This window comes from Peromyscus maniculatus, chromosome 4 (genome assembly GCF_049852395.1).
Source record: "Peromyscus maniculatus bairdii isolate BWxNUB_F1_BW_parent chromosome 4, HU_Pman_BW_mat_3.1, whole genome shotgun sequence".
Taxonomy (NCBI): domain Eukaryota; kingdom Metazoa; phylum Chordata; class Mammalia; order Rodentia; family Cricetidae; genus Peromyscus; species Peromyscus maniculatus.
Window position 1 is genome coordinate 143,062,094 of NC_134855.1, and position 26,235 is coordinate 143,088,328.

The following is a 26,235-nucleotide window of genomic DNA, read 5'->3' on the forward strand; positions in this document are numbered from 1 at the left end:
CAACCAGGAAATAGTCCACACCATGAAGGCATTAGAACATCACTCATGATTGACAGTTCCCATATGTCTGAGGACAGGTGAGAAATCTCCCTCCCTCTTGCCCTTTCATAGTAATGGGACAAGGAAGCCGAATATACACCCACCCCCTTCCAGGGACAGCTGTGGGTGGGCATCCGCCGCAGGGGGCGGTGCCTAGCTGGGGCAGAAGAGGTGGAAGTTGGTGCGCGTGAACTCGTGGTGGATGCTCTCTAGAAGCGCGTCTGCATCAGGGGCGGGCTCGTGCGCGTTGGGCGGCCGCGGCCGCGCGCTGTATTCCGGGGTGTAGGTGAAAGAGAAGGCGCTGGGGTAGAAGAGCGCATCCGCACGCAGCAGGCTCACGGGCACGGTGATGGGAGTGCGCAGCCAACGCCAGTCGCTACCGAAGGCCGCCACGTCTGGCACCACGCACACCAAGGACCGCGGACTCCTGCGGGTGGGGCATGGAGGATAAGATGGGCAAACATTGCAGCCTCTGGTCCTTGGGGCCAAGCTGTGCCCACCCCGCTACCCTCCGCCCCATCGGTACCTGTACATGGTTTCTGCCTCCACATCTCCAAACCACACCTTGAGCCCAGCGTGGAAATTCTCTCCGTGCAGCTCCAGCGTGGCTACATCACCTCCGCCGCTCAGCTGCGGGCGGATGGGACCAGATGTAGGTGACTGGGGAGTGTGTGTGTGTGTGTGTGTGTGTGTGTGTGTGTGTGTGTGTGTGTGTGTACACGCGCGCATGCATGCATAGGGAGAGTAGAAGGATCCTCCTGTCCCTCCTCCGATAGCACCCCCCACTCCCACCCCTCCACCCCCGTCCCATTCTCAGAGCGGGCAGGCTGGCTGCTGCACACCACCCTGCATGCGGTTTACCTCCAGAGTGTTGATGAGGGGCACAGGAGTGACGGGTTCCCGAGTACAGGCCAGGCTGGTGCTGAAGGAGAACTCCACCGACTCGGTGCCAATGATGGTCCAGCAAGAGCTGTCGTTGAGCAGTGCCCTGTTGGCCTCCTTGGGACACAGGGAAGCCTGGCAAGAAGTCCAAAGGAAGGAACTGAAGCTTCGCTAGTGGTCCAGCCTCACCACGTTTCCCTTCTAAGCTTTCTGGCTTATCTGCCCCAGGGAGCTTGGGTGAGCCCCTCACACTGTATGGGATGTATATCCAAACTCATTTTTTTTAAAACAGTATTTTTATTTGTACTGTGTAGTTCGATATATGTGTGTATAGACGTGTGTGTGTGTGTGTGTGTGTGTGTGTGTGTGTGTGTGTGTGTAATCGTATGGAGGTCGGAGGTGGCCATTGCTTGCTCTCTACTTTATTTTTGAGACAGTTTCCCACTGAACTTAAAGTTGGCTCATTTGGCTAGACTGGCTAAGGAAAGCCCCGGGATTCTCCTGTCTCTGCCTCCCAGGTGCTGGGATTACAAGTGTGAGCCATCATGCTCAATTTTTAAAATAGATGTGAGCTCTAGGGTATCGAATTCAGGTGCCAGAGTTGGCACAGCAGGTACTTTACCAACTGCCTATTTCCCCATCCCCAAGAGTTTAACATTCCATCACTTAGTAAATTAAAATCTTTGAACCAGCTTAGTTTCTAATAAACTAGTTTTCTTTTCTTTCTTCCTTCTTTCCTTTCTTTTCTTTTCTTTCCTTTTCTTTTTTTTTCTTTGAGACAGGATTTCTCTGTGTAGCCCTGGCTGTCCTGGAACTCACTTTGTAGACCAGGCAGGCCTTGAACCCAGAGATCTGTCTGCTTCTGCCTCCTGAGTCCTGGAATTAAAGGCATGCATCACCTGGCTATAATTATTGTTTTCTATATTTTATGATTCTATCTACTAACATTCCAGAGCAATATTTTTGGGGAGAAATATTACTTAATAATTATTGTTTTCCACACTGTATGATTTTGTGCCTTGACATCCTATAACTTTGTTCAGTGATAATACTATTTCCTACTATGATTTTATTTATATTCTGCAATATTTTTCTTTTTATTTATGTATATGTGAATGTGTGTCATATGTGTGTGTGACTTTCAGAGGTCAGAAAAAGGTGTCAGATCCCCTAGAGCTGGAGTTACAGGTGGTGGTTAAGTTTATGGCCTACCATGTGGGTGCTGGGATTTGAACCTGGATCCTCTGGTAGTTCTAAGTAGTTCTCTTCACTACTGAGCTGTCTCTCCAGTTCATATATTCTGCAATTTCATATCCCAACATCTAAAAGCCCTTGGGAAGGAGTATTATTTACTAATAGTAATTACATTGATTTTTTTTTCTTCCTTCTATGACTCTAATCTACCATGGGCGGCACTATTACTTAAGAAGCAGCAGCCCTTGTAGACAAGCTCTTCTATCCCACGGCCCCCTATACTCTTCCTAGTATGCTCGGGAGCTTCCACCTCTCACCTGGAATCGCACCACCTTCTCTGTGGCAAGGCATAAGTAGGTGCCACCCCCTCCTGGAGTATCACCTGGAAACTGGAATGCGCACTTGTGCAGCTGGGATATGGGTTCGTCCACGTCAAGGAGGGCACACTGCTTGGCTACTTTGCGGATGATCTGCAGCAGAAGGGTGTCAGGAAGAGGGGTGGCAAGGTGCAGGGGGGCCCCAGAGGCTGGCCGCTCTCCCAGCCAGGCAGTTCTACTCTGATGGCCATGAGGTCACAGGCACACTCCCATTAACCACGAAGAGAGAGTAGGTGTCTTTAGGCCTGCAGGCTTCACCCTCCAGCCCTGCCCACAGTGGCCACACTTCCGTACTGATCTGTGGTTACCCCTGTGGATACAAAGTCCCTTTTCATACCATAGGAGGCAGTGTGACACCCGTGACTGTACAGACAAGCTGCACCAGGGAGCCATAGCGGATGTAACCTTCTTGAGGTGGGAAGTCCCCTTGGGAACAGCGCTCATCAGCTGGAGATGAAAGAAAAGAGCAAAAGCTTCAGAACTTCTGCCCCAAACCCTGCTTCTTCACCTCTGGCTTTACATCACACCACTGCTGGCCATGATGGAAGAAGCGAAGACTAATATTCTAGTCCCGGATATGTAATCTGTGGTCATCTCCACAAAGGTGTGCTCTCTGGGCCACCTAAAGGGCATTAGCCACTGGGATCAGAATAGCCGGGCTAGTCATTGAGCCACCGAGGCCAGGGGCAAGCCCCAGCCCTCCTCCCCAAGGCTCAGTCACACTTGCTCACCTTCCTGAAGTGTTGATAACTATGCGAACACACATGGAGCCCCCAGCCCGCACCTGCTCACGTGATTACCCAGGTGGAGTGTGAAGGCAGCCCACTGTCTTGCGCTGGCCACAAAGGCCCCATCTTCCACAGAGAGGTAGCGCGTGGACACCGTCTGGGAGCGCAGGCGGTTGAAAAGGGAGACCTTTGAGCCCGAGGAGATGCACACTGTGAGGGGAGTGGAATCAGTGCCCTGGCCTCATGTGGTCCCTCGGTCTGCCCTGATGATCTCCTGTCCTTTGAGACACCCTGGCTAATATGCCCACTGGCCTAGACACGATGGGTATCTGCATTTTGCAGCCATTTAGCTAGGGTCTGCTCCGTTCGGCTTCTGACCTTGCCAGCTCCCTGGTGCGACTGAGTTCATTAAGTCACTCAGGACCTGCTTTGGGGTAGGTACTGTGCTGGGTGCTGATGGTGTGAACTGGTTCCAGCTCTGCTCTGTATGAGTTCATGGTCTGGAGGATATACACACCAAATGCTAACACCATGTGGTAAAGGCTGAGTTAAGGAGGCTTTTTGGGGTGGGGAAGGGTGAAGCAGGTAGGAGCTGCGTAGGCTGGTTGCTAAGCAAAGACCACGTGGTGTGAAAGCAGAGGAACTTTCCTAGAGCTCAGCATGACTTCCAGCCTATGTGCTCAGAGACCCAGCTTTATAGACCAGTTGGGGATAAGGCTCTGGGCAGAATGCCTTCCTCTTTGCTCTTAATGCTGGATGGACTGTTGGCATGCCATTTGTACCTAGTCCAGGCCCCTTCCATTGAACTTATTATACAATAGGTCCTTCCTTCCTTCCTTCCTTCCTTCCTTCCTTCCTTCCTTCCTTCCTTCCTTCCTTCCTTCTTTCTCCCTCCCTCCTTCCTCCCTCCTTTCTTCCTTACTTCTCTTTTTCTGTATGTGTGTGCATGAGCGTGAGTGTGTGCATGCGTGAGGTTTACCCTAGGTACCATCTTCTATTAATCTTCACCTTACTTTCTGAGACACAGGCTCTCACTGGATTGTGAGCTCACCATTTTTCTAGAACTTCCTGGCCAGAGAGCTGGAGGAGGATCTGCCTGACCCTCTTTGCTCAGTGCTGGGGTCACTGGCGCCTGCAGCCACATACATTCAGCTTTTATGGGGCCCCAAACTCAGATTCTGGTGCCATCTCCCTGTCCTTTACTTTTCTAAATATATGTATCCACTCGGTTGATTCTCCTATTGCCGGCTAAGGGATCAGCCTGCCAGAGACCACACAGCTAGCAAACTTCAGGACCAGGTTCAAACCCAGACCGCCAGATTCTGTACTCTTAGCCATCACACTATGTCACCATGCCAATCACTTTTCCTGAATACCAAGGGCCAACCAGAACACTGCTTGGATCTGGGACACAACTTCCTTAAGGTGATTTTTAATCGGCCCCGGGTTTGGCACCTGGCTACAGCTTTTATCTGTTCTGAGCCCGGCACTGCCATCCTCAAATCTGATTATCTGGTCTCTTTCCTGTATCCCGCGGGGAATCTCCGTATGTGGGTGACTTTTTTCTTGGTTTTGGCCAGCCACTCACCCGGACTCCTCCCTTCTTTCTACTCAGACTCCACCTCTCACCCTGACTCCACCCCTGCACCCTCTTCCCTCTTATACAGCTCTGGATTTGAATTGCACTCTCCCACTCCACCCGGTCTCACGGTCTGTGTTTTTCAGCGACTGCTTCTTCTGTGAGGGCTTGGAGATCACCTTGATGAGGCGACTGTGAAAGGTGCCCAGCTCCCGGCCTCCTCGCAGCACAAGACGCAGCACTAGCCGGAAGTGCTTCCTCTTGTCGGCGTCGGAGATGTACAGGGTCTTGGCACAACCAAATTCCTACGGGACTCATGGAGATGGGACCCGTTTTATCTCAACTCTCTGCCAGCGGATGCGCCAACCTTCCGCAGCTATGACATCCATCCCATCGGAGATGACAAGAAGCCGCACTAGCTAGGCTCTGGATCAGAACCCACTCTCTGGCCTCCCCGCTAGTCTCTTGGCTTCTGGAGAGGGCTTGGGGAGTCCTTTGCAAAGAAGAGGCAGGGCTGGGGGCAGGAATTGGATGCTCTTTCATGCAGTCTCACCCTTGAGTCCGGCTGCTCTTCGAAATTCAGCTTCTGCGTCTCGGGAGTGCTGCCGGACGCTCCGTCCAGTCCCATGTAACCGCAGACGGTGGGCCCGGTCTCCACAGATTGGTGGGCTAGAAAAGGACGGGAAGTAACCCTGGAGAGATTGGGGAGACTCAGGTGCCAGTCAAACTTAGTTCTTGCCGCCAGAGGGAGCAACGAGATTGCGCCTGCAGCTGCTGAATTAGTTTGTCCTTCCTGCAGAGAACAGTCCCTGAGCGCGCTCTCACCTTGGTCTTGCACTGGTTTCACCCTCCAGCCAGGACCGGCGAGGTAGACACAGGGCGGAGGGCAGAAGAACCTGGGAACATGCAGAGAGCTGGATACATCATTTTCACTGTCTTGAAAGTGTCTCAAAGAGACACAAACCCAAAGAATCACAGTTCCCTCTCCTCTCCAAATTGAGTGAATCCCATTAACACAGAACAGTCTTTTGCTTATTAAACCCATCAGTAAGTCCTGCCCACTCCATCTTCAAAACACATCTGGAATCCATTGGCTTCCTCCACCTCCACCTTGGTCCTAGCCGCTACCTCTTGCCTTCCCCACTCTCGGCCTTCCAACTGTCCCTCCCTTGTGACTGCCTCTCTTGGGACTTGTTTTTCACGCAGCAATCAGATGACTTCCTAAATAACAGCTGGCTCGGCAGGTAAAAACGCTTGCCAGGGTAAACCTGACAACCTGAGTTCAACCCCCAGAACCCACTGAAAAGTGGAAGAAGAGAACCAGCTACACAATGTTATCCTCTGACCTCCGCATGAGTTGTGGCACACACACACACACACACACACACACACACACACACACACAGTAACAACAACAACAACAACAGTGAAAATAACAGTCAAGGGGCAGGAGAGCCGGCTCAGAGGTTAAGAGTGCTGGCTGCTCTTCCAGGGGTCCCGAGTTCAATTCTCAGCATCCACATGGTGGCTCAACCACCTGTAATGGGAGCCGATGCCCTCTTCTGGTGTGCAGGCATGCATGTAGACAGAGCACCTATATACATAAAATATGTAGATAAATAAATCTTTTTAAAAACCAGTTAAACTAGATCGGGTATGGTGGCTTTTGTCTGTAATCCTAATCCAGGTACTGGGCACTGGAGGGGATGGGGCCTGAGGCAGGAGAATTACTGTGGGTTCAAGTGCAGTCTGAGCTATAAAGTCAGAATCTATCTCATTACCCCCAAATACATAAAAATAAACAATGTTATTTGAAATTAATATTGTTAAATTAAAATTAAACAATATTATATGAAAACATTCGTACATTTATGATAGTCCCCTATTAGAATCTTTCGGTGGTTTAAAGTCCCAAGTCTTCACACGACTTGAACACTTTTGCTTCTCCTGTTTATTTCCTGTAACATCCCCTCCTCTGTCCAGTCTCTCTCCCCCCCCTCTCTCACTCTCTCCTCTCCTCTCTCTCCTCTCTTATCCTCTTACAGGACTAGTAGACTTGAGGTCCTTGCATTTTCTGTCCCTTCTAGTTGGGATGCTTCCTGGAGACTTTTTCATGTCTGGCTCTATTTCAGTATTGGCACCTCAGTTCCGATGATGTCACTTCCTAAAGAGCCCCTTGACCTCCTTGGCCCTTCAAGCTAAGTTATCCCCCTTTGGTTTCTACGAGGCGACCCTGCTCTGTTTTCCTTGTAGCTCTCCTCACGATCTGAAGTTTCTTGTTTGCTGATTTGTGGGGAGTAACTGCCTCTTCCACACTCAGTGAAGATGCTGGGTGTCAATCTTGTGCAGCTGGATGCTTCGTGCCCTGCGGGGACCACGGGCCTGGTGCGTGACAATTAGTAAGGAACAGAAAGAATGGATAGTGGGTGGGGCTATGGGAAGCTGAGAGTCCCTGTGAAGTTCTGCTGTCGTCGGTGGCTATTGCCAGCTGAGGAACAGAACCCTGGTTGGCCAATAGCTGAGGTGTCAGCCTTGAGGCCTTCAAGATGTAAAAGCAGCTAAGTGGTGGGAGGTTTGGAAGGGTGCTTGGGACTGAAGGCTGCGGAGACCCGGGAGTGGACGTGGCGTCACCTACCGCTTCTCATTTCCATAGGATTTCTGAGCCACCTTGGCATGCAGGATCCACACAGTCTGCTCACATCTTTGCTGCAGGCATGTCCGCACACCTTCCCTCAGGATGGTGGCATGCTCTGGGGGTGACCTAGGAATGGCAATGGGCCAACCAGCCCCAGGAAGGAGAGTCAAGGGTTGAATCGGCACAAAGCTGAAGTGGAAGACTGGGGTTGATTAACATTCCCCAAGGGCTCTGGGGAAGAAATGTTAGGCAAAGGGGAGGTCTTGGGTCATGGGCTAAATAGTTGTGCTCCATGAAGCCTATACAGAGCCCGCCAGGATCACCCAGGTGCTGCACTGCGTGGTGGCTTCCTGGCTGCCTTTAAAAGCCCTACATTTGGTCTTCAGATGGAGGTGGGCTTTGTGGGAATGGTAATTAAGCCTTCACCCCAGGAGAATACACAAGAGGAAACGGCCTTTGCCGGCTCCAGGTCCAGGGTACAATCTCAATTCCAGCAAACAGACCAGTGCAAATGTGAATGAGGTCCCAAGCCTCGTGAGCAGGATGGGGATGGATCTGAGCCTTTCTAATGCCCAAACAACACCCTGGCTTGTTGCAACGGGGATTTTCCCTTCTTTGAACACAGGGAGTTAGGACATTGGCCTTGTAGAGTGAGCTGCTTCAGCTCTCTGGGGTCTGTTGCTTGTCAGTCTTGAGAGTTTAGCCGGTGAGGATGGGTTCTCACAAAGTTTACGCAATTAAACGGAGCATGGTGGGAGATATTCGGGAAACTCGCAGGTTGGGCCCTGGAAAGAGCTAAGAACTCGGAGGCTGTCCGTGTGAGTCCTTTTACTCTCTTAGAAGGGCCAAATCCCGGCCTTTCATCACTCCTGGAAGGGACAGCGGAGGGCAAGAACCAGGCGCGTCCTCCGAAGCCCAGCCAGGCCAAGGCGGCTGCCAGGACCGCTCCGCCTCTTGGGGCTCTCCTCTGGGAAGTGTCTCGTGTAGGATTCCAGAGCATTCCGGCTGCCGGGAGTGTCGCCACCCGACTCCAGCTGTAGCCGAATTCCGGCCCGCAGCTCGCGCCTGCAGCTCCGGGAGTAGCAGGACAAGGGGGCGCCGCTCTTTCCCAGCCCGGGTGCTCAGAGGAAGGGGGAGATCGCCCCCTGCCAGTGGGAGGGGTCGCAGCCCGCGCTCCCCCTCCCCACCCGCCCGCCCCAGGTTAAATGCAGCTGCCGCCTCGTCTCGCTCTAGCTGTCTGGCGGTCCCCACCTAGGGCAAGCTGCCCACGCCGTTACCTGGTCCAGCTCCCCAGGAGGCTTGGCCCGTCGCTCTGCAGCCGCGCCTCTGAGCTGTCCCGCAGGCTCAGGTGAGTCAAAGGGCCCGGGGGCACCGAGGGGTCTGCAGGGAAAGCCGGCGGAAAAGCCCGTGGGGGGACAGTGCTTAACTGCCTACGTGCCCACATCTAACCTGCAGTAGTGCCTTTTCCGATGCCCGATGCCCATCCAGCAAAGGCGACCACACACAGGCCCTCCTTCTCTAATCTCCTCCCTCTAGGTTCTGGCACCTTCCCAAAGTGTCCGTCCATTCCTGGTCAGCTCTTGACCTCATAGACCTCCCCCTTCCTTGGGAATTCACGTTCCCTACCCTAAGGGCATCGGAGAAACTTCCTCTTCAATGTAAGGATTGACTCTTGAGATCTAGGAGAACTGGGGTCCAGTGTCAGTCCAGTGGTGGGGGCCACCACTTCAAAGTAAGCCCTCGAGCGATGACTCCCTTTGCCCTCCCTGGACCGACTTTCCTCTAGGGGAACGGCAGGTTTGGAAAGTTGAAGTTGAGAGATAGCTACTTTGACTTTCTAAAGATTCCTGGGGTGCAGGTGAGGTTTTAGCAAGTGCGTGTTGACTTAGGTCAAGAGCGGGGTAAGAGGGACATAGTCAAGAGCCAACACTGAGTCTCAAAGGTCCCCTGGACCTTTACTCAGATGGCAACCCCGAATGCTATGGCCCACTTTAGAAAAGGCACCCGCTACCTTCTACCTCCACCAGCAAGCGGCTGGCACGTCTTGCTAGCTCAGTCACCCTACCACGACAGGCCCCTGCAGAGGGATTTTTGTTCTCCTACCCTGCCTGGAAAGCCAGAAGGGAGAAGAAACCCGGATGGGAAGGCAGTCTGGAGCCAGAGACGCACACCGGCCTTGCTCAGAATGGGCCCATTCAAGGAGGTGGGGGGCGGGGCGGCGGCGGGTTCGGGGGCGCTGGCCTGCTCTGCCAGGAACCAGCGACAGAAAAATGGATAGAGCAGGCTCAACGTGCCGTGTGGGGGTGGGGTAGGGAACGGAAGGAAGGCTTAGTGACTCCTAGGTGCCAGGGAACCAGGCGGCTCTGGAGGAAGAGAGAGGGGCCTAGATTTAGTTCTGTGCCTGGAGCCCAGCTGGCAGCCTTATTGGGCCCCAAATTTTCCATTCGTACAGTGTGTGTGTGTGTGTGTGTGTGTGTGTGTGTGTGTGTGTGTGTCTGTCTGTCTGTCTGTCTGTCTGTCCGTCCATGTCGTTCTCAGGGGACCTCGCGCAGGAGGGTGAAGGCTCACCTGTTGTCCCCATGGGGTCCATGGCCGCTGGTCGAGGCCCCAGCCTCTCTCTCTCGCTGCCCTCTGGGCACGTCTAGTACCACTGTCTTCCGTACCCTCCACACCTCTGCCCCCAACCCTCGCACTGGATATATTTCATCCAAGCCTTATCTTCAAGGTCCCGGGGCTCCCCAGGCGCCTGTTTGCTCTGGGCAGGGACACCTGCTGGGCAGATGTGGGCTTCCCACGGCTGCAGAAAGCCAGACCCGGAAGGCGCCCCCTGGCGGCCTCTCCTAAGGGCAGGCAGGTAACAAAGACGTTGAGGTGGTTCTTGTTCCTGGCCCACTCACTGGCTTGCCAGAAGACTCTAGAACCCAAAGGGCTGCTCTTCTCGGGGTGGGGGAGGAGGTGGGGAATGGCTTTTCTCTGCAGAAGAAGAGAGTACCACCTTGGCTGACTCACAGGCCAGACGGACAGGATTAGATCACAGTGTAGCGAGGTTGGCCAGCAGGATTTAGTTTCTTTAAGCCTCTATTTCTGAATAGGTACAACCAGGCCAGCAACAGCTGTGAGTGTCAGAACTGGGTAGAGAGTTAATGCCACATCGAATGAGTGTGAAACATTTAACGCTGTACCTGGTAGGTATTTAGAAAAGGCTTCTCTTGGGGACCAACAAGGTAGCTCAGTGGGGAAAGATGCTTGCTGTCAAGACTGACCGCCGGAGTTCAGTACCACCTGATCATGGAATCTGCACAATGGAAGGAGAGAGCCGACTTCAGTGAACTGCCCTTTGACCTCTGCACGTGTGTGTCGTAGTGTGTGCACACACACACAACAAAAAAGTCCATGTAAAACATCTTTTTATAAAGGCATTTATCCCCTTTTGAATTGTATATGTTTTTGTCTACTCTTTATTTACTTGGTGTCCTGTAGTTCTGCAAAACGTTTTCTACTAAGACTCTTATGTGAATTTCATCAATCCCAGAGTGGTGACATTAAAAAATGATTATATGACTTTTGTTTCGAGGCAGGGTCTCACCATGTAGCCCTGGCTGGCCTGGAACTGGCTATGTAGACCAGGCTGGCCTCAAACTCACAGAGATCTGCCTGCCTTTGCCTCCTGAGTGTTCAACCATGGCTGCAAGACATTTTTAACATACACGGAAACAAAGTGCACACCCCCTGGAGTAAGAGTGAGGTGGAAACTGTTGCTTTATTACCTCCAGGCTGTGACACTTCGGGTCTTCACCCTACAAGCACCATGAGAGGCCTTCTTTGCTGGCTGCTGCCTCTGCTGCTGTTCTTTCTCCAGCCCTGGGAAAGCCAGCTCCAGTCTGCAGGTGAGCTGGGGCCCAGCCCTCATCATGGGAGGAGGGGGCAGAAACAGTTCCTTCATCCACTGGGAGCCAGCACTGCTGGAGAAGGAAAAGCAAGGGCTTGGGGACACTCTGGCCTGGATTTGGGCTTCCCACCTGCAGTATGTGGTGTAGTTTTGGGTTCATGCAGAACGGATCACCTGGTGTTGCATTTTTATTGAAACATATGGAAAACATGGAAAAATCAGGAGATTCCACTTAAAACCCCTGTTTCAGAATTTTCTTGAAAAAAAAAAAAAAACAAAACTAAAAGGACCTGCTAAATGTCCAGCCCACTTGGATATATGACAATACGTTGCTGGGACAACCCACGTTAGCGTGGATACAGGGGCTTGTGGTGTCTTAGGCATAATCAAACCAGTTCACTCATTCATGGTATCCGGCTGGTCCATGTAGGCACTGGAGATTGGGACATTTCTTTGCCCACTCCTCAATATATAATGCAGACTCAGAACCGCCCCCAGAGCTGTATGTAAGGAATATGTGCGATTTCCTGGGTCAGGTACCCGCCCCCCTCCCCGCCAATGATGGATGAGTGACTGTATCCTAGCCATGTTTGTTAGGCTAATATGCTGGGCGCTGTTTCATTCGCATAACAGCATTTTTTTTTTTCTGGCTTTTCCTGAGAGGTCAGTTTTAGTTGACCTGAGAGAGTCCTTTCCCATCTCCCTGCAGGTCCTAGGTGCTATACTGGGCCACTGGATTTGGTGTTCGTGATTGATAGCTCCCGCAGCGTGCGTCCTTTCGAGTTCGAGACCATGCGTCAGTTTCTAGTGGGCCTCCTCCGTAGCCTGGACGTGGGGCTGAACGCCACACGCGTTGGTGTGATCCAGTATTCTAGCCAAGTGCAGAGCGTGTTTCCCCTGGGCGCCTTCTCGCGCCGCGAGGACATGGAGCGCGCCATCCGCGCCGTGGTGCCGCTGGCACAGGGCACCATGACCGGACTGGCGATCCAGTATGCCATGAACGTGGCCTTCAGCGAGGCCGAAGGTGCGCGCCCGCCGGAGGAGCGAGTGCCGCGGGTCTTGGTCATCGTGACCGACGGGCGACCTCAAGACCGAGTGGCCGAAGTGGCCGCGCAGGCGCGTGCCCGCGGCATTGAGATCTATGCGGTGGGGGTGCAGCGAGCCGATGTGGGCTCTCTACGCGCCATGGCTTCGCCGCCGCTGGACCAGCACGTCTTCTTGGTGGAGTCCTTCGATCTCATCCAGGAGTTTGGCCTGCAGTTCCAGGGCCGGCTGTGTGGTGAGTTAGAGCTGCGGTCGATCTCCGGCTTTGCAGATGCTACTTTCTAGTTTGCACCGTTACAGACAATCCCTCTCCGTCGGGGTGGCCCGGAGTACTAGTATGTCAACTTTACTCCGCCCTCCAGCTACAGTAGCGATGTTTTCGCCTGCAGGGTGGTGTATCACATTTGAGGTTTGGTCCCACAACACTCAGCGGCCAGTTGTGCTGGATCAGGGACTAGCTATGTACTTTGCGTGTGTGTCACAAGCTAAATGTCAAACTCCAACACTAAATGTCTTTTAAACAAGAATCACCTCTGGACAGTGTTGGCACACGTCTTTACCCAGCACCCGGGAGACAGAGGCAGGGGGATCTCTGTGAGTTCGAGGCCAGCCTGTTCTATAGAGTGAGTTCCAGGACAGCCAGAGCTGTTATTCAGAGAAACCCTGTCTCAAACAAAGAAACAGACAAACAGAATTACTAACCCTCAAAATTGAGAGTATGGTCTGTCAGGAGTCATGCTCCGCCCACCAGAGTGTGGTTCCTCCCACTCTAAGCTCCCCCCCCCCCGCCGCTCCGCCCCGCGCCCCCTGCTCCCCCCCCCCCCAATTTACAAAAGCTACGAGAACTCCCTTAGTTACTTTTGTGGTGGGGGTGAGGGCGGGGGAGACAACGACAAGGACAGGATTTCTTGTAACCTAGATTGGCCTTGAAATCGATTTGTAGCTGAGGCTGACCTTGAATTTCTGATCTTCTTGACTCCACCTCCTAAACGCTGAGATTAACAGGCATGCTGGGCTAGCTTTGCACTCACTCTCAGGTTGAGTTACTCCATCCTCCTGCACAACCCGACCTCTGTGTGGTCCTATTCTAGCCCCGCCCTCTTCATACAGGGCGTATCCTTTTCTGAGACTGTTCAAAGGGACTGCTTAAGTCTCGTTCTTCCCCTAACCCTCTCACCTGGACTGGCCCTCTCAAAGAACCAAATCCATACCCTACCTAAGTCCATCCTTGGGTATTTGTTCAGACTCTACCCCTACCCTCCCACTGAGCCCTCTCCTTGGACACGTCTGTCCTCTGCTCTCTGCTGATTCTCTCCTTGTGTGTCCTCAGGGAAGGACCTGTGTGCTGAGTGGGGCCATGGTTGCCAACACCAGTGTGTCAACGCTCCAGGAACCTTTTACTGCACCTGCAGCTCTGGCTACAGGCTAGCACCGGACAACAAGAACTGTGTGGGTGAGCGCTGTCTCCGTCCTGCAGCCTCATTGTTCCTGAGCCTTCTTGGGCTGCCCAGCACCACAGCAAGATTTTAGCAAGTCCTTTGGAAGTAGAAGCACACCCCCTTCACCTTACAAACCATAGAAAGAGGGAATATTACTTAGGGCCACACAAGCCTTTGGTGGACCAGAGCTAGGAGTCTTGACCCGCCACAGTTAAATGTGGGTTTTGTACCCTTTCTCCTCCCTTGGGCATGGTCTCCTACCTGGCTCCAGTCCACCTCCCAGACTTGTTTCTTCTGTCTCCTCCCAGCCCCCCTCCCACCCCCTTCCAGTTTCTGTTACTTAGACACCATTGGGATATCTTCAGCTGGGCGGCCGTCTCCACTCTCCACCCTGGATGTCCTCCATTCTGTACCTTAGTTCTCTCTGTGGAGCCTCCTCTCTGCAAATCTGTTTTTTCTTTAGCTTTAATAATCTGAAAAGCTATGATGTGTGATGCCTTGCTTAGATGATTGGGTTTTTCTTTTTGGTGAGTATATGGCTTTTTTTTAAAATATATGAATATATGGGTTCTTCTTTTTGGTGAGCATATTTTGGTGAGTATATTTCTGTGACTGTGTTTTCTACCACACACAGAGTGCTAATTATATCAGACCTTGTGTTAGGAGCATTCTATACATTCACAGAAACTAGTTCCACAATTTTAGCTTCAAAATCTGGAAAAAGAGGTCATGTGCTCCCAATAACCCAGATACCACCTGGGTCTTCTTGTGTTTAGAAACTTGAAAAGACTTCAGGGAACTGGAGAGATGGCTCAGTGGTTAGGAGCATTTGCTACACAATCATGAAGACTGGGATTTTGATCTCAGCACTCTGGAACCAGACCGGCACCTGGCAAATGCCTATAACTCCAGCTCTGACGTGGGCAGAGACAGAAGATCCCTGGTGCCTGCTGGTTTCCAGCACAGGCGAGAAAACTGGAGCTCCAGGTCCAGGGAGAGATGTTGCCTCAAAGGAATAAGTGGAGAGGGAAGAGGAAGACATCCAACACCTTTTCTGGTCTGAGTGCACACCAGTACACACACACACACACACACACACACACACACACACACACACACACACACACACACACACTAATAAATATTCAACAGTCAAACTTTAAAAAGTTGGATATGTACCCTCATTTGATTACTGTGGACATTGTTTTCCTAAGGTATCTGGAAAGTACATTCTGGTAGCTATAGCTTGCTCTGGGTTTCTGTTCACTTTCCTTCCCCTTCCTCCTTTGTCTTTCCCTTTTTCCTCCCCTCCCCTCCCTCTGTTCCCCTCCCCTCCCCTCATCTCTTCTGTCTCTCCTGCCTCTCCCTTACTTTCTTGGTGTGTGTCTCATTCTGGCCTCAAATTAATGACCCTCCTGCCTTAACCTTCAGAGTATGGAGATAACTGATACACCCCACCATGCCTCACCTTGCTGCATTTTTTTAACTTATGATCTTTCCTCAAATTTTCAGTCCCACATGGCCACATTGTTACAGTCTTTGGTTTACACACGTGTGCACAGAAGGCGCTGCTTTCCTATGTATGTGTACACGTGTTCATTTTGTTAAAGGTGGAAGTGGGCAGGGATATGAGGAATGTAAAAGCCAAACACACAAAGAAAAACAACATTACTTGTAATTGTGACTAGATGCCCTTGTTCCTGGAAGCCCTCAATTATCCCACTACAGGGATTTTCCCATGCCGTCTTTAGCCCCCAGGGCTATGAAACGTCATCCTATTTGTGACATTTCCCCCACCCTCTCCACTGCAGTCCCCTTTCCAGGAACCCCAAATTTTCACAACTCTCCCCAGTTCAGATCTAGGCCATCTTTGCATATCCAAACCATCAAAGTAATCCATCCAGCAACAGGTCTCCCTCCTGCCTCTTCAGAAAGAAGTAGGAAGCAGCAATTGCTTTTTCCTACTGGGTTTCCATTTTGCAGAGAGGGAATAGTTGGATAGGTGAAGATCTTGTTCCTCACACTCTGCTGTGGGCCACTGAGCTTGTGGAGGATGGGGTTCTCCTTCACATGCTGGACTCAGCAGAGGGCCCTTTGGCTCTGGGATGTGTCCAAGATTTAAATCGGAAATGTCACCGGACCCTGTAGAAAGAAGTCTACAAATGTCTGGGTAGCACACCAGACTAATTAATTATGAACTTTGGGGTAGGGGTAAGGCATGGGTGTTAACATTTTTTTTTATTTTTTATTTTTATTTTTATTTTTATTTTTTTTTTGATTTTTCGAGACAGGGTTTCTCTGTGTAGCTTTGCGCCTTTCCTGGGACTCACTTGGTAGCCCAGGCTGGCCTCGAACTCACAGAGATCCTCCTGCCTCTGCCTCCCGAGTGCTGGGATTAAAGGCGTGCGCCACCACCGCCCGGCTAACATTTTTTTTTAAATTAAAATAACTTGGTGTACGTATGTGTATGCAAATGTCTATGGGGGTCAGAGGTCAATGTCAAGTAACCACTCCCCACCTCATCATTACTGAACAATTTTTAATTATTATTAGTGTGTATGATGTGTGAGAGCAGGTGTGTGTGTGTGTGTGTGTGTGTGTGTGTGTGTGTGTGTGTGTGTGTGTGACAGCGTGCATGTGGAGGTCAGAGGACAACTCTGTGGACTTGATTCTCTTCCTTCACCTTTAAATGGGTTTTGAACTTAGGTCATAGATTTGTGAGGCAAATGTTGTGTTACCCATGGAGCCATCTTCTGGAATACTCCGCTTTATTTATCTATCTATCTATCTATCTATCTATCTATCTATCTATCTATCTATCTTTTTTCTTTTCTTTTCTCCTCCTCCTCCTCCTCCTTCTTCTTCTTCTTCGACAGGGTTTCTCTGTGTAGCCCTAGCTGTCCTAGAACTCTCTCTATAGACCAGGCTGGCCTCGAATTCACAGAGCTCTGCTGCCTCGGCCTCCCGAGTGCTGAGATTAAAGGCATGTGCCCCCCCCCCCAAAACCCCAGCTCCACCTTATTTTTTTGAGACCAGTCCTCTCACTGAGTCTAGAGCTCACCAGTCAGCTAGTACGGTTAGCGGTGGCCTCTGGAGATTTGCCTGTCTCTGCCCATCTCAGGGCTAGGGTTACAGCCACTACACCCAGCTCATATCGATGCCAGGGATCCAAACTCAGGTACTCATGCTTCTGCAGCAGACACTTTACAGACTGAGCCGCCTCCCTGGTCCTCAGCCCCGGGTTTTATTAAAGAACCCCTCCGAGGTTTGTGTGGCTACGCTGTGAAATACAGCCCTTATCGAAGACCCCTTCTTCTTCCCAGCCATGGACCTCTGTGCTGAAGGAACCCATGGTTGCGAACACATCTGTGTCAATTCCCTGGACTCCTATTTCTGTCGTTGTCGAGCTGGCTTTACACTCCAGCAGGACCAGAGGAGCTGCAGGGGTACGTAAACCCTGCTCACCCACCCCTGTGAGCATCCTAGACTGTGGCCCCTGATGGACTACACCCAGAAGTGATATCTTGCTATTTCTTCCTTCCTTCAGTGATCGACTACTGCAGCTTTGGAAACCATAGCTGCCAGCACGAATGTGTGAACACCCTCGTGGGGCCACAATGCCGCTGCAGAGAGGGCCACGACCTGCTGCCTGACGGGAGGAGCTGTCGGGGTGAGGAGGTGTCTCTCATATTTGCAGAGAATAGTAAGGGATTCTAGGTGCTGGGGTCTAACCTGACTCATCCTACCTGGTGTCTCCTTTAAGTCAGGGACTTCTGCAATGGCGTCGATCATGGCTGCGAGTTCCAGTGTGTGAGTGAGGGTCTTTCCTTCCGCTGCCTGTGTCCTGAGGGGAGGCGACTTCAGGCTGATGGCAAGAGCTGTGATCGTGAGTTATAGGCAGAGGGTCTGCTCTTGCTCCATTGCCTACAATCTGAACCTCCTCAATGCCCTTGCTACAACCCCAAAGATGTGGTGTGGATGTTCGTATGCTGGGGAGTGAACCTTGTGCCCAGGGTCTGTTCCAACCAGGCCTCTACCTTGCTGCCAAGACTGATTTCAAAATCTGTATCTAATCATATTTCTCCTTCACTCAAAATCCTTTTGTGGCTCACCAGTGTCTACAAAATAAAGATCAAATGCCTTTCCTTTGAGTTTTTCCAGTGCTGGGCACAACCACATTAATGGATAATGAAACCAAATTAGTGGGTTACAATCAGCATTTAAGGGAAAGAAGAGAAAATAGTTTCCTGAATTTAGGAAAGTTAAGTATTGCTTCATGAAGCAGAAGTTTAGTTACATGTAAGAATGTGAAATGCACCATAATATATTATTATTCTCGTTTTTCATTGTGGGCTGAGGTCAATTTTGAAACTATCACTTAAGCTCATTACCATTCAGCTTTAGCCAACTCTTTAGCCCATCTCTTGCCACACTTGAACATTTTAGTCACACTGGCCTGTCCCTTCTCGAATGTGTCGTGAGCTTCCCAGCTCCCATTCCTTTGTACATGCTTCTATCAACCTTCTAGAATGTCCCTTCTTGTCTTGGCAAAGTCCTAGTCAGTGTTCAAGACTGCATTAGTCCATTCAGGTTAGTATGTCACGGTACTGTTGTGTGTTGCTACAATGGAAAAGCTCACAGCTGAGTGACTTATAAAGAACGGAGCTTATGTGACACACGATCTGTAGATCTGAGAGCACAGTCTCAACATCTCAGTGTTGGTGACAGCCACAGGACAAGAGCCCTTGAGAGCGAAGAGTGTGTGTGTGCAAGGGATCAAATACAGGAGGTGGCCATCCTTTGTAACCATTCACTGGCAGGGCCATTAATCTTGTCTCTTGAGACCTACTCCATTCTTTCATACAGGCATTCATTTCTTCCTAGGGTGGTACTCTGTGACCTAATTATCTCTCAGAAGGCCTGTTATGGTTTGGATATAAAGTGCTCCCTCTCAAGGATCATGTATCAAAGGCTTGGTCCTTAATGCGAAAATGTTCAGAGCCTGGGCTTCTTGGAAGTGATTGAATCACAGGGGTTTTGCCTTTATTAATTGATTAATCCAAGCACAGATTAAATATGGGCGTAGATTTTTTTTGGCTGTTGGGAGGTGAAACTGTAGAAGATGGGCCCCAGCTGGGGGACGTGGGTCACTAGGTGTGTGTGTCCTTTGAGAATTCTTTCTTTCTCTCTCTTTCTTTCTTTCTTTCTTTCTTTCTTTCTTTCTTTCTTTCTTTCTTTCTTTCTTTCTTTCTTTCTTTCTTTCTTTCTTTCTTCCTTCCTTCCTTCCTTCCTTCCTTCCTTTCTTCCTTTCTTCCTCCCTTCCTCCCTTCTTCCTTCCTTCCTTCCTTCCTTCCTTCCTCTCTCTCTCTCTTTCTCTCTCTCTCTCTCTCTCTTTTTGATATAGGGTTTCATGTAGCATAAGCTGGCCATGTACTGGCTATGTAACTGATAATGACCTTGAACTTCCTAATTCTCCTGCCTCCAAGTGTTAGGTATCTAACTCAGGACTTGGTACATGTTAGGCAAGAACCCTACCAACTGAGCTACATCCTCAGCTCCTGAAGAGCGGGGTTTAGATGAGTATTCCAGGCTGGCCTTGAACTCAGTAAGTACCAAAGGTTGGCCTCATACTCACAGAAATCCTATCTCAATCTCCTAAGTGCTGAGATTGCAGGTGTGTGCCACTATGTCCTGTTTGAGGAGTGTTTTGCTCTGGCCCTCTTCCTGTCTGTCTGTTTCCTCTTATAATGAAGGGTGCTGCTTTCCTCCACCCTTCTTCTGCTTCATGATATTCGGCATCACCCCAGGTCAAAAGCAACGGAGCTAGACAGCCATGGACTGATATCTCTGAAGTCGTGAGCTAAAACAAATCTTTCACCCTAAGTTACTTATGCCAGGTATTCTTGTCACAGCAACAGAAAGTCTGGCTACCATAGGACCTCATGAGTCTTAATCACCTCTCCACCCTGTCACACTGGGGACCAAGCTTCTAACACATGGACCCTTGGGCACAAACCATATCTAAACCACAACAGTGTCTTAAATGTTTATTTCTCAGCTCTGGGAAAGGCTAAGACCAAGACGCTGGCAGATACAGTGTCCCGTGAGGCTCTGCTTCCTGGCTCACGTGTGATAGTTTTCTTTTTGTGTTCTCCCTTGATGGGTGGATGGAAGAAGCAGGCATTCTAGAAACTCTTGAAAGGGCATTAAGTCCATTCCTGAAGGCTCCGACCCTCATGTGTGTGTCTAACCCCAGTTTCCTCCCAAAGATGATGAATCACATTAGGAGAAAGTGCTCTGGTTTATGAGTTTTGAATTAGACGGTTATTCAGTCCAAATCAAAGGCCACATTGAACCTCAGCACCTTCACGCAGCCTTCCTCAACCACTCCAGGTAAAATGGTTTATCCTCTCTTGGTGTCCCTTATGCCCCTCCCAGTGCAGTTTCCTACTGCAGCAGCGCATGGCAGGCATGCCTGCCTCGTTACATTCCGCCCCGATCTCAGGGATCAAGATTATGTTTTCTTTGTTGTTGAACCCCGTTCTGGTACTTCCGAATCTCTTGGTTCAGAACAAAGGAGGCAATGTTGTAGTGATTGGGTCCAGAAGTTTGTGGTTTAGCTAATCCAGGCTTCCAGTCTTGGCTCTGCCACTACTAACTATGGAAGCAGATTACTTTGTCCTTTAGAATCCCAGTTTATAGAGAACGGGGCTAACACTCAAGGAGAGAATGTATAAAGTGTGTGCTTCAGTGTGTGACACATGGTAAACATCAGTAAGAGGTGGTTTTTTTGGTCATTGTTATTAATACTAATATGATGCTTAGACTTGTGACTGATATATGTACCAGGTCATCATGAATGATAGCTATGGCGGTATTGTTTCTGTTGGTTATTTAAAAAATACTGAGCGTTTGGTTAGTGCTAAGCACTAAGCCATCAAAGGCTATCATAAAAAAAGAGGATGGTGTAACCTTGGTAGTGGGGATTGCGCACACCACTGGGCATATACAGGCAGGACATGTAACTGGTACGCATTATATAATAAACACTGGCAATGAATAATTAGATGAGTATGTGGCTCTCCTGGTCAAGGACCTGACCCCTCCATTCAAGCCTTCTCCTTCGCAGGGTGCCGGGAGGGCCACGTGGATCTTGTTCTCCTGGTGGATGGCTCCAAGAGTGTGCGTCCACAGAACTTCGAGCTGGTGAAGCGCTTCGTGAACCAGATCGTGGACTTCCTGGACGTGTCCCCCGAGGGCACACGCATCGGGCTGGTGCAATTCTCCAGCCGGGTGCGCACGGAGTTCCCTCTGGGCCGCTATGGCACCGCCGCTGAGGTGAAACAGGCAGTCCTCGCTGTGGAGTACATGGAGCGCGGCACCATGACTGGGCTCGCACTGCGTCACATGGTAGAGCACAGCTTCTCAGAGGCGCAGGGTGCGCGGCCCCGTGACCTCAACGTGCCTCGTGTGGGCTTGGTGTTCACAGACGGCCGCTCTCAGGACGACATTTCCGTGTGGGCAGCTCGCGCCAAAGAGGAAGGTAGGCTCGGCAAGGGATGGGCTTGGGTGGGCTTGGAGTGGAGGCTGGGGAGCAGTGTTCTCTCTCTTGAGTGCCTGGGCCCTACAGGCATCGTCATGTACGCTGTGGGCGTGGGGAAGGCGGTGGAGGAAGAGCTGCGTGAGATCGCATCCGAACCGTCGGAGCTGCATGTGTCCTACTCTCCGGACTTTAGCACCATGACTCACCTGCTGGAGAATCTCAAAGGCAGCATTTGCCCAGGTGAGCGCATCTCTCCTGGGGCTTCTGGTCTTTGGTTGCCTGGCCTCCGACAGATGCCCTGTCCTCAGCACTTCACCCACCCTTCAGCAGTTACAGCTCTCTACACAGAGCTGGTTGGTAAAGCCTGGGCCAGCGCAGGCCTGTCTCCTTACTGTAGCTTGTCAGAAATGCAGCCCCGAGACGATGAATCAGACCCTCAAGACCTTTTGGGCACACATCAGAGTCAAGGAAGCATGGGGTTTGTCGCTCAAATTAGTAGTGTTTGGAATAATTTGAGAAAATGTCACTTTATTTTTTATTGTATTTTATGTGCATCTTTTGCCTACATATATGTTTGTGCACTGAATATGTGCCTGGTGCTTGTAGAAGCCAGAAGTGGGGGTTGGATTCCCTGGGACTGAAGTTACACACGGTTGTGAACCACCAAGTGGGTGTTGGGCATTGAACCCAGATTCCCTGGAAGAGCAGCCAGCGCTCTTAACCACTGAGCCATCTCTCCAGCCCTGGAGAAAACTTTAAAAAGCAAGCCAAATTTAGCATATATAAGTGGAACCATCTATAACCCTCCAACTTGTTGGAATTCAACTTTATGGATTTGGCAAAATGACAGGACTGGGTTTTAACACAGTGGCTTGTGCTTTCTGGGGGACGTAGACCATAAATGCAATCTCTCTAATGCATCTGGTCTTCAGCTGGGGGAAAACTGACCCAGATGTGCCCGTGGGTGGGGGACAGCTGGACCTAATAGCAGACTTGAGGTTCTTGATTTTGACCACAGGGTCTTCAGATTCTAACACAGACCCAAGATGGGATTCTTCTTCCAGTGTGTCAGGCACTGCCGGTGGGGCTAGGTCAGCAGGGCTGTGGCCAGAGCGGAGAATCTGCTGTTGAATGTCCTTCCTGCTCCACTCTCAACTCTAATGATTAACTAAGGTGTTTTGGAATCACTGGGCTTTAGGGCCTTTCCTGTCCCAACTCTGTCATCTCCTGCGGACTCTGGATAAGTCCCTCCTCCAGACCTTCCGTCTTCTGTAAGAGGGAGGATGCTCAAGGTTACCTCAGCTTTAGGTTTCCGAGGCAAGTTGGGGCTCTCTGGTTAAGGCTCTTCATTGGCTGACTGTACTACAGCCTAGGCTGATCCTCTTCCTTCTGTTTCTACAATTCTAAAGTCAGAGGCAATCCTTTCTGAGAATGTTATTGAGGCCATCAAGTAATATGACACAAAGTAGTTTGCCAGGTATGGGAGTTTGGCTGGTAATGGTAACTCTATACGGAGGCCAACTGCCAAGAATTGTGTCACTACTTTATTACATGTAATATTAAAAATGGGGGCTGGTGACATGGCACAGCAGGTAAAAACAGTTGCCATGCAAGCCCGATGACCTGAGTTCAGTCCTGGAGCACATTCACAAAAAGCCAGATGTGATGGCTCACATCTGTACCCAGCACCCCCACAGCAAGATGGGTCAGGGAGACAGGGAAGAACCTGCAAGCTTTAGGCCAGCTAGCCTGGACATAGGTAGGGAGGCAAAAACAACAAGAGAGCCTGCCTCAACAGGAGGAAGGAGAGAGCCGACTCCCAAAAGCTGTTCTCTATTTCTACAGGAATGCTGCGGTATGCACCCACACTCTCTCTCACACACATATCATACACCTGCATAATAATAATAATAAAAAACGCCATGGACTTATAGTGATGCTATCTCTGGTAAGATTCACTGCTATTTTATGTGCTGTTAAGAAAACATAGGCAACCACATTTAACTGTACCCCACTGTCAGATGCTGAAATGTGTGTGGAGGTAAATGTGGGCCCATAATTTAAACATTATTTTCTTCAGAATCAATGGAATCAAATATTGCTGGGCTTCACCCCGACTCAGTTGGTCCAGGATAGGGTTGGATTATTTGTCTTTATGACATATTCCCAGGCCATGCTTATCTGCGTGTCCACAGACCACAGTTTGAGAATGCTGGTTTGCTTAAAATCCACAACACAGGGTTGATTTGTGCCCGGCATCGTTTTAGATACTGTGTCAATATGGCATTCAGTTGCTACATGTGTATAATGAGATACAACAGATCACAAGGAAGCAAAATAAAAACTGAGTTCTTCAGTTGCACCAGCCACATTTCAAGGGCTAACTAGCTCCAGGTGGCTTGTGGCTACTGAATCGGCGCGACAGATATAGAACACTTCCGTTGTTTGCTATGTCTCATTTGGAGAGTGTTTGTCACCCTGGATTCTTTCTAATCAAAGTGAAATCCCTGGTCTTCAGTATCAACATGCTTTAGGAGCTTATTGAAAATACAGATCCTCGCCGGGCGGTGGTGGCGCACGCCTTTAATCCCAGCACCTGGGAGGCAGAGCCAGGCGGATCTCTGTGAGTTCGAGGCCAGCCTGGGCTACCAAGTGAGTTCCAGGAAAGGCGCAAAGCTACACAGAGAAACCCTGTCTCGAAAAACCAAAGAAAAAAAAAGAAAATACAGATCCTCATTCTGAATCAGAATCTGGATTCTAGCAAGCTCCCTGGTTATCTCAGTAAACATTGGAGTTTCAGATTGAGTACACATACACAAATCGTCTAATCCTCCCAACCACCAGTGAGTGGATAGCTTCTTTCACTATATCCACTCTATAGATGGCAGGGATTGAGGCTTAGACCGTTGAGTTTTCCCCAGGATTTCGGGGCTCCTCGGCTGGGGCTCAGGCCAGGTCTAAATCCAAAGCCATCGACTCAATCATCGACTTGGTAGAGGTGTATCAGAAGGTCAAGGCCACAGCCCGATGGGCTTCCTTTGGATCCTCACACCTTTGACTCTTGGTGCTCTACTTGCAGAGGAGGGCATCGGCGCAGGGACAGAGCTTCGGAGTCCCTGCGAATGCGAAAGCCTGGTGGAGTTCCAGGGCCGCACGCTGGGGGCGCTCGAGAGCCTGACGCAGAACCATATCCTTTGGGGCTGGAGGCGCCGGCTGCAGGGCAGGTGAAGAAAAAAATCTCTGAGCCGGGATCTTCCTTAACTGCTCACTGGCCCAGCTGACAGAGCGCCTGGAGGAGCTGGAGAACCAGCTGGCTAGCCGGAAGTGAAGGTCGCGTGCCGTCTGAACACCCGTGCCCCGCGGCATGGATCGTCCGGGAGGGGGCGCTGGCGGGCCCCCAGCGCTGCCTTCGAGCTGGCCTCGCCTGGACCAGAAGCGGGGCGAGGGGATGGGGAGGTCCTGGTGGGGAAGGCACGCTACACTCGCACGCCCTCGCCACGTGCTGCGCCCAGTTCTTGGTTGGATTTCTTTTTTGTTTTCTTTTTCTAAAAAAAAAAAAAAAAAAAAAAAAAAAACCAAAAACCAAACAAGCCTACACCGGTTTCCAGTGGGTCGGTTTGTGGCTCTTGCTGCGCCGCCAGGGGGAGGGGAGTTCAGATGCAGCGCGCTCGCAGGCGCCCGGACGGCGTCCTCTTGGAGAAAGGCGCTTTGTGCCATACTGGGGCTGGGGGCAGGGGCCCGGCCGCCGCTTCCCGTGCCTTGTTTATTCAGCCCAGAACAGATGGCCCGTTATGCAGGAATCGGGGAAGGAGGGGGGTGCCCCGAGAACCCTTGGGTCTGAGCAAGTCTGAGTCCCCCATCCTTCAGCACTTCGTTCTCTTGCTGTTCCTGTCTCCTGGCGCCAAAAATGTGGCTCAAAGGCCGCTTGGGACCTGGCTGGGGAGTTGGTGAGGAACAATCAGAGTGTGTGTGTGTGTGTGGGGTGGGGTGGGGTGGGGTGGGGTGAGAATGTGCTTCACCTGGAATGTGTCTGCCTCTGGCATTCAGTGGCACACCTGAGTCCGTGGCTCTCCCTCTGCCACCCCCGCCCCCCGAAACACAAACCCCTCTACCGACAAGGAACACAAACTTCCCAGGTACACGTGGAAAACTAAAGCTTAAAATGTTTTCCGTTTCAGAGTGAGTTTCAGGTGAATTCCTCTGGGTTTGTTTTGCCACCGTTAAAGCTAGGATAGGAATTGTTACCCCCGATGGGGTGCCGTGGTTAGAATTTATGCCAAGGCACCTGCCATCGTACCCAACATGTATCTTAGGCCCTTAGTTAATGGTAATTGGCAACTATTCTTATGGCAATTATGCCTATTGGAATAGGCAACATGTTCCGTCTTGGACATGGTTTTAAGTGATTTCCAAGCATTGCCATTGTATCCTCTTTTATCCAGACAACCTTGTGAGATTATTATTATCTTAGATGGCAAGATGGCCCAGCTGGCAAGCACGTTTACCCATCACTTCTGACAATCTGAGTTCATTTCTTGGAACCCACATGGCAAAGAGAGAACCAATTCCTGCAGCCTGTCCTCTGACCCCCCCCCCCACATCCCTGATAAATAAATAAATGTAAAAATGAATCTTAAAAATAATTATTGCTTTCGTCGCTCCATTTTGCACATGAAGAAACAGAGGCATGCAGTTTCCCAGAGTCGCGCATCTACTGAGAGGCTGGACTCAGGTTATCAGTTCCCTGTTGCTGCTATAACAAACGGAGGGCCTTGAAAGCAAGAGGTCCTTGTTTTACACTTCCTGAAATCGGAAGTCCAAGACGGCTTGGCAGGGGAGCATGCCTTCTGGAGAGGCCTGCTTTCTTTTGTAGCTTCCGGAGAAAA

General features: G+C 50.7%; 2 protein-coding genes across 2 annotated transcripts; one reads left to right on the top strand and one right to left on the bottom strand.

Annotated features, from left to right (window-relative positions):
- Nucleotides 1–8,935, bottom strand: Rbpjl (recombination signal binding protein for immunoglobulin kappa J region like). Its single transcript, XM_042276781.2, has 11 exons — nucleotides 8,712–8,935; nucleotides 7,435–7,560; nucleotides 5,625–5,695; nucleotides 5,353–5,468; nucleotides 4,930–5,104; nucleotides 3,293–3,430; nucleotides 2,830–2,939; nucleotides 2,433–2,585; nucleotides 901–1,056; nucleotides 566–669; nucleotides 1–466 (listed from the first exon to the last, which is right to left on the bottom strand). The coding sequence occupies exons 1-11, from the start codon at nucleotides 8,876–8,878 to the stop codon at nucleotides 193–195; spliced, it is 1,590 nt and encodes a 529-aa protein (XP_042132715.1). The 5' UTR covers nucleotides 8,879–8,935; the 3' UTR covers nucleotides 1–192.
- On the top strand, nucleotides 8,410–24,894 carry Matn4 (matrilin 4). Its single transcript, XM_006970999.4, has 11 exons — nucleotides 8,410–8,782; nucleotides 11,208–11,321; nucleotides 12,033–12,602; nucleotides 13,698–13,820; nucleotides 17,130–17,252; nucleotides 17,354–17,476; nucleotides 17,570–17,692; nucleotides 20,936–21,349; nucleotides 21,437–21,589; nucleotides 24,429–24,536; nucleotides 24,619–24,894. Exons 2-11 carry the CDS (start codon nucleotides 11,243–11,245, stop codon nucleotides 24,675–24,677), a joined length of 1,875 nt encoding a protein of 624 aa, XP_006971061.2. The 5' UTR covers nucleotides 8,410–8,782; nucleotides 11,208–11,242; the 3' UTR covers nucleotides 24,678–24,894.
- Nucleotides 24,895–26,235: the final 1,341 nt, after the last annotated feature.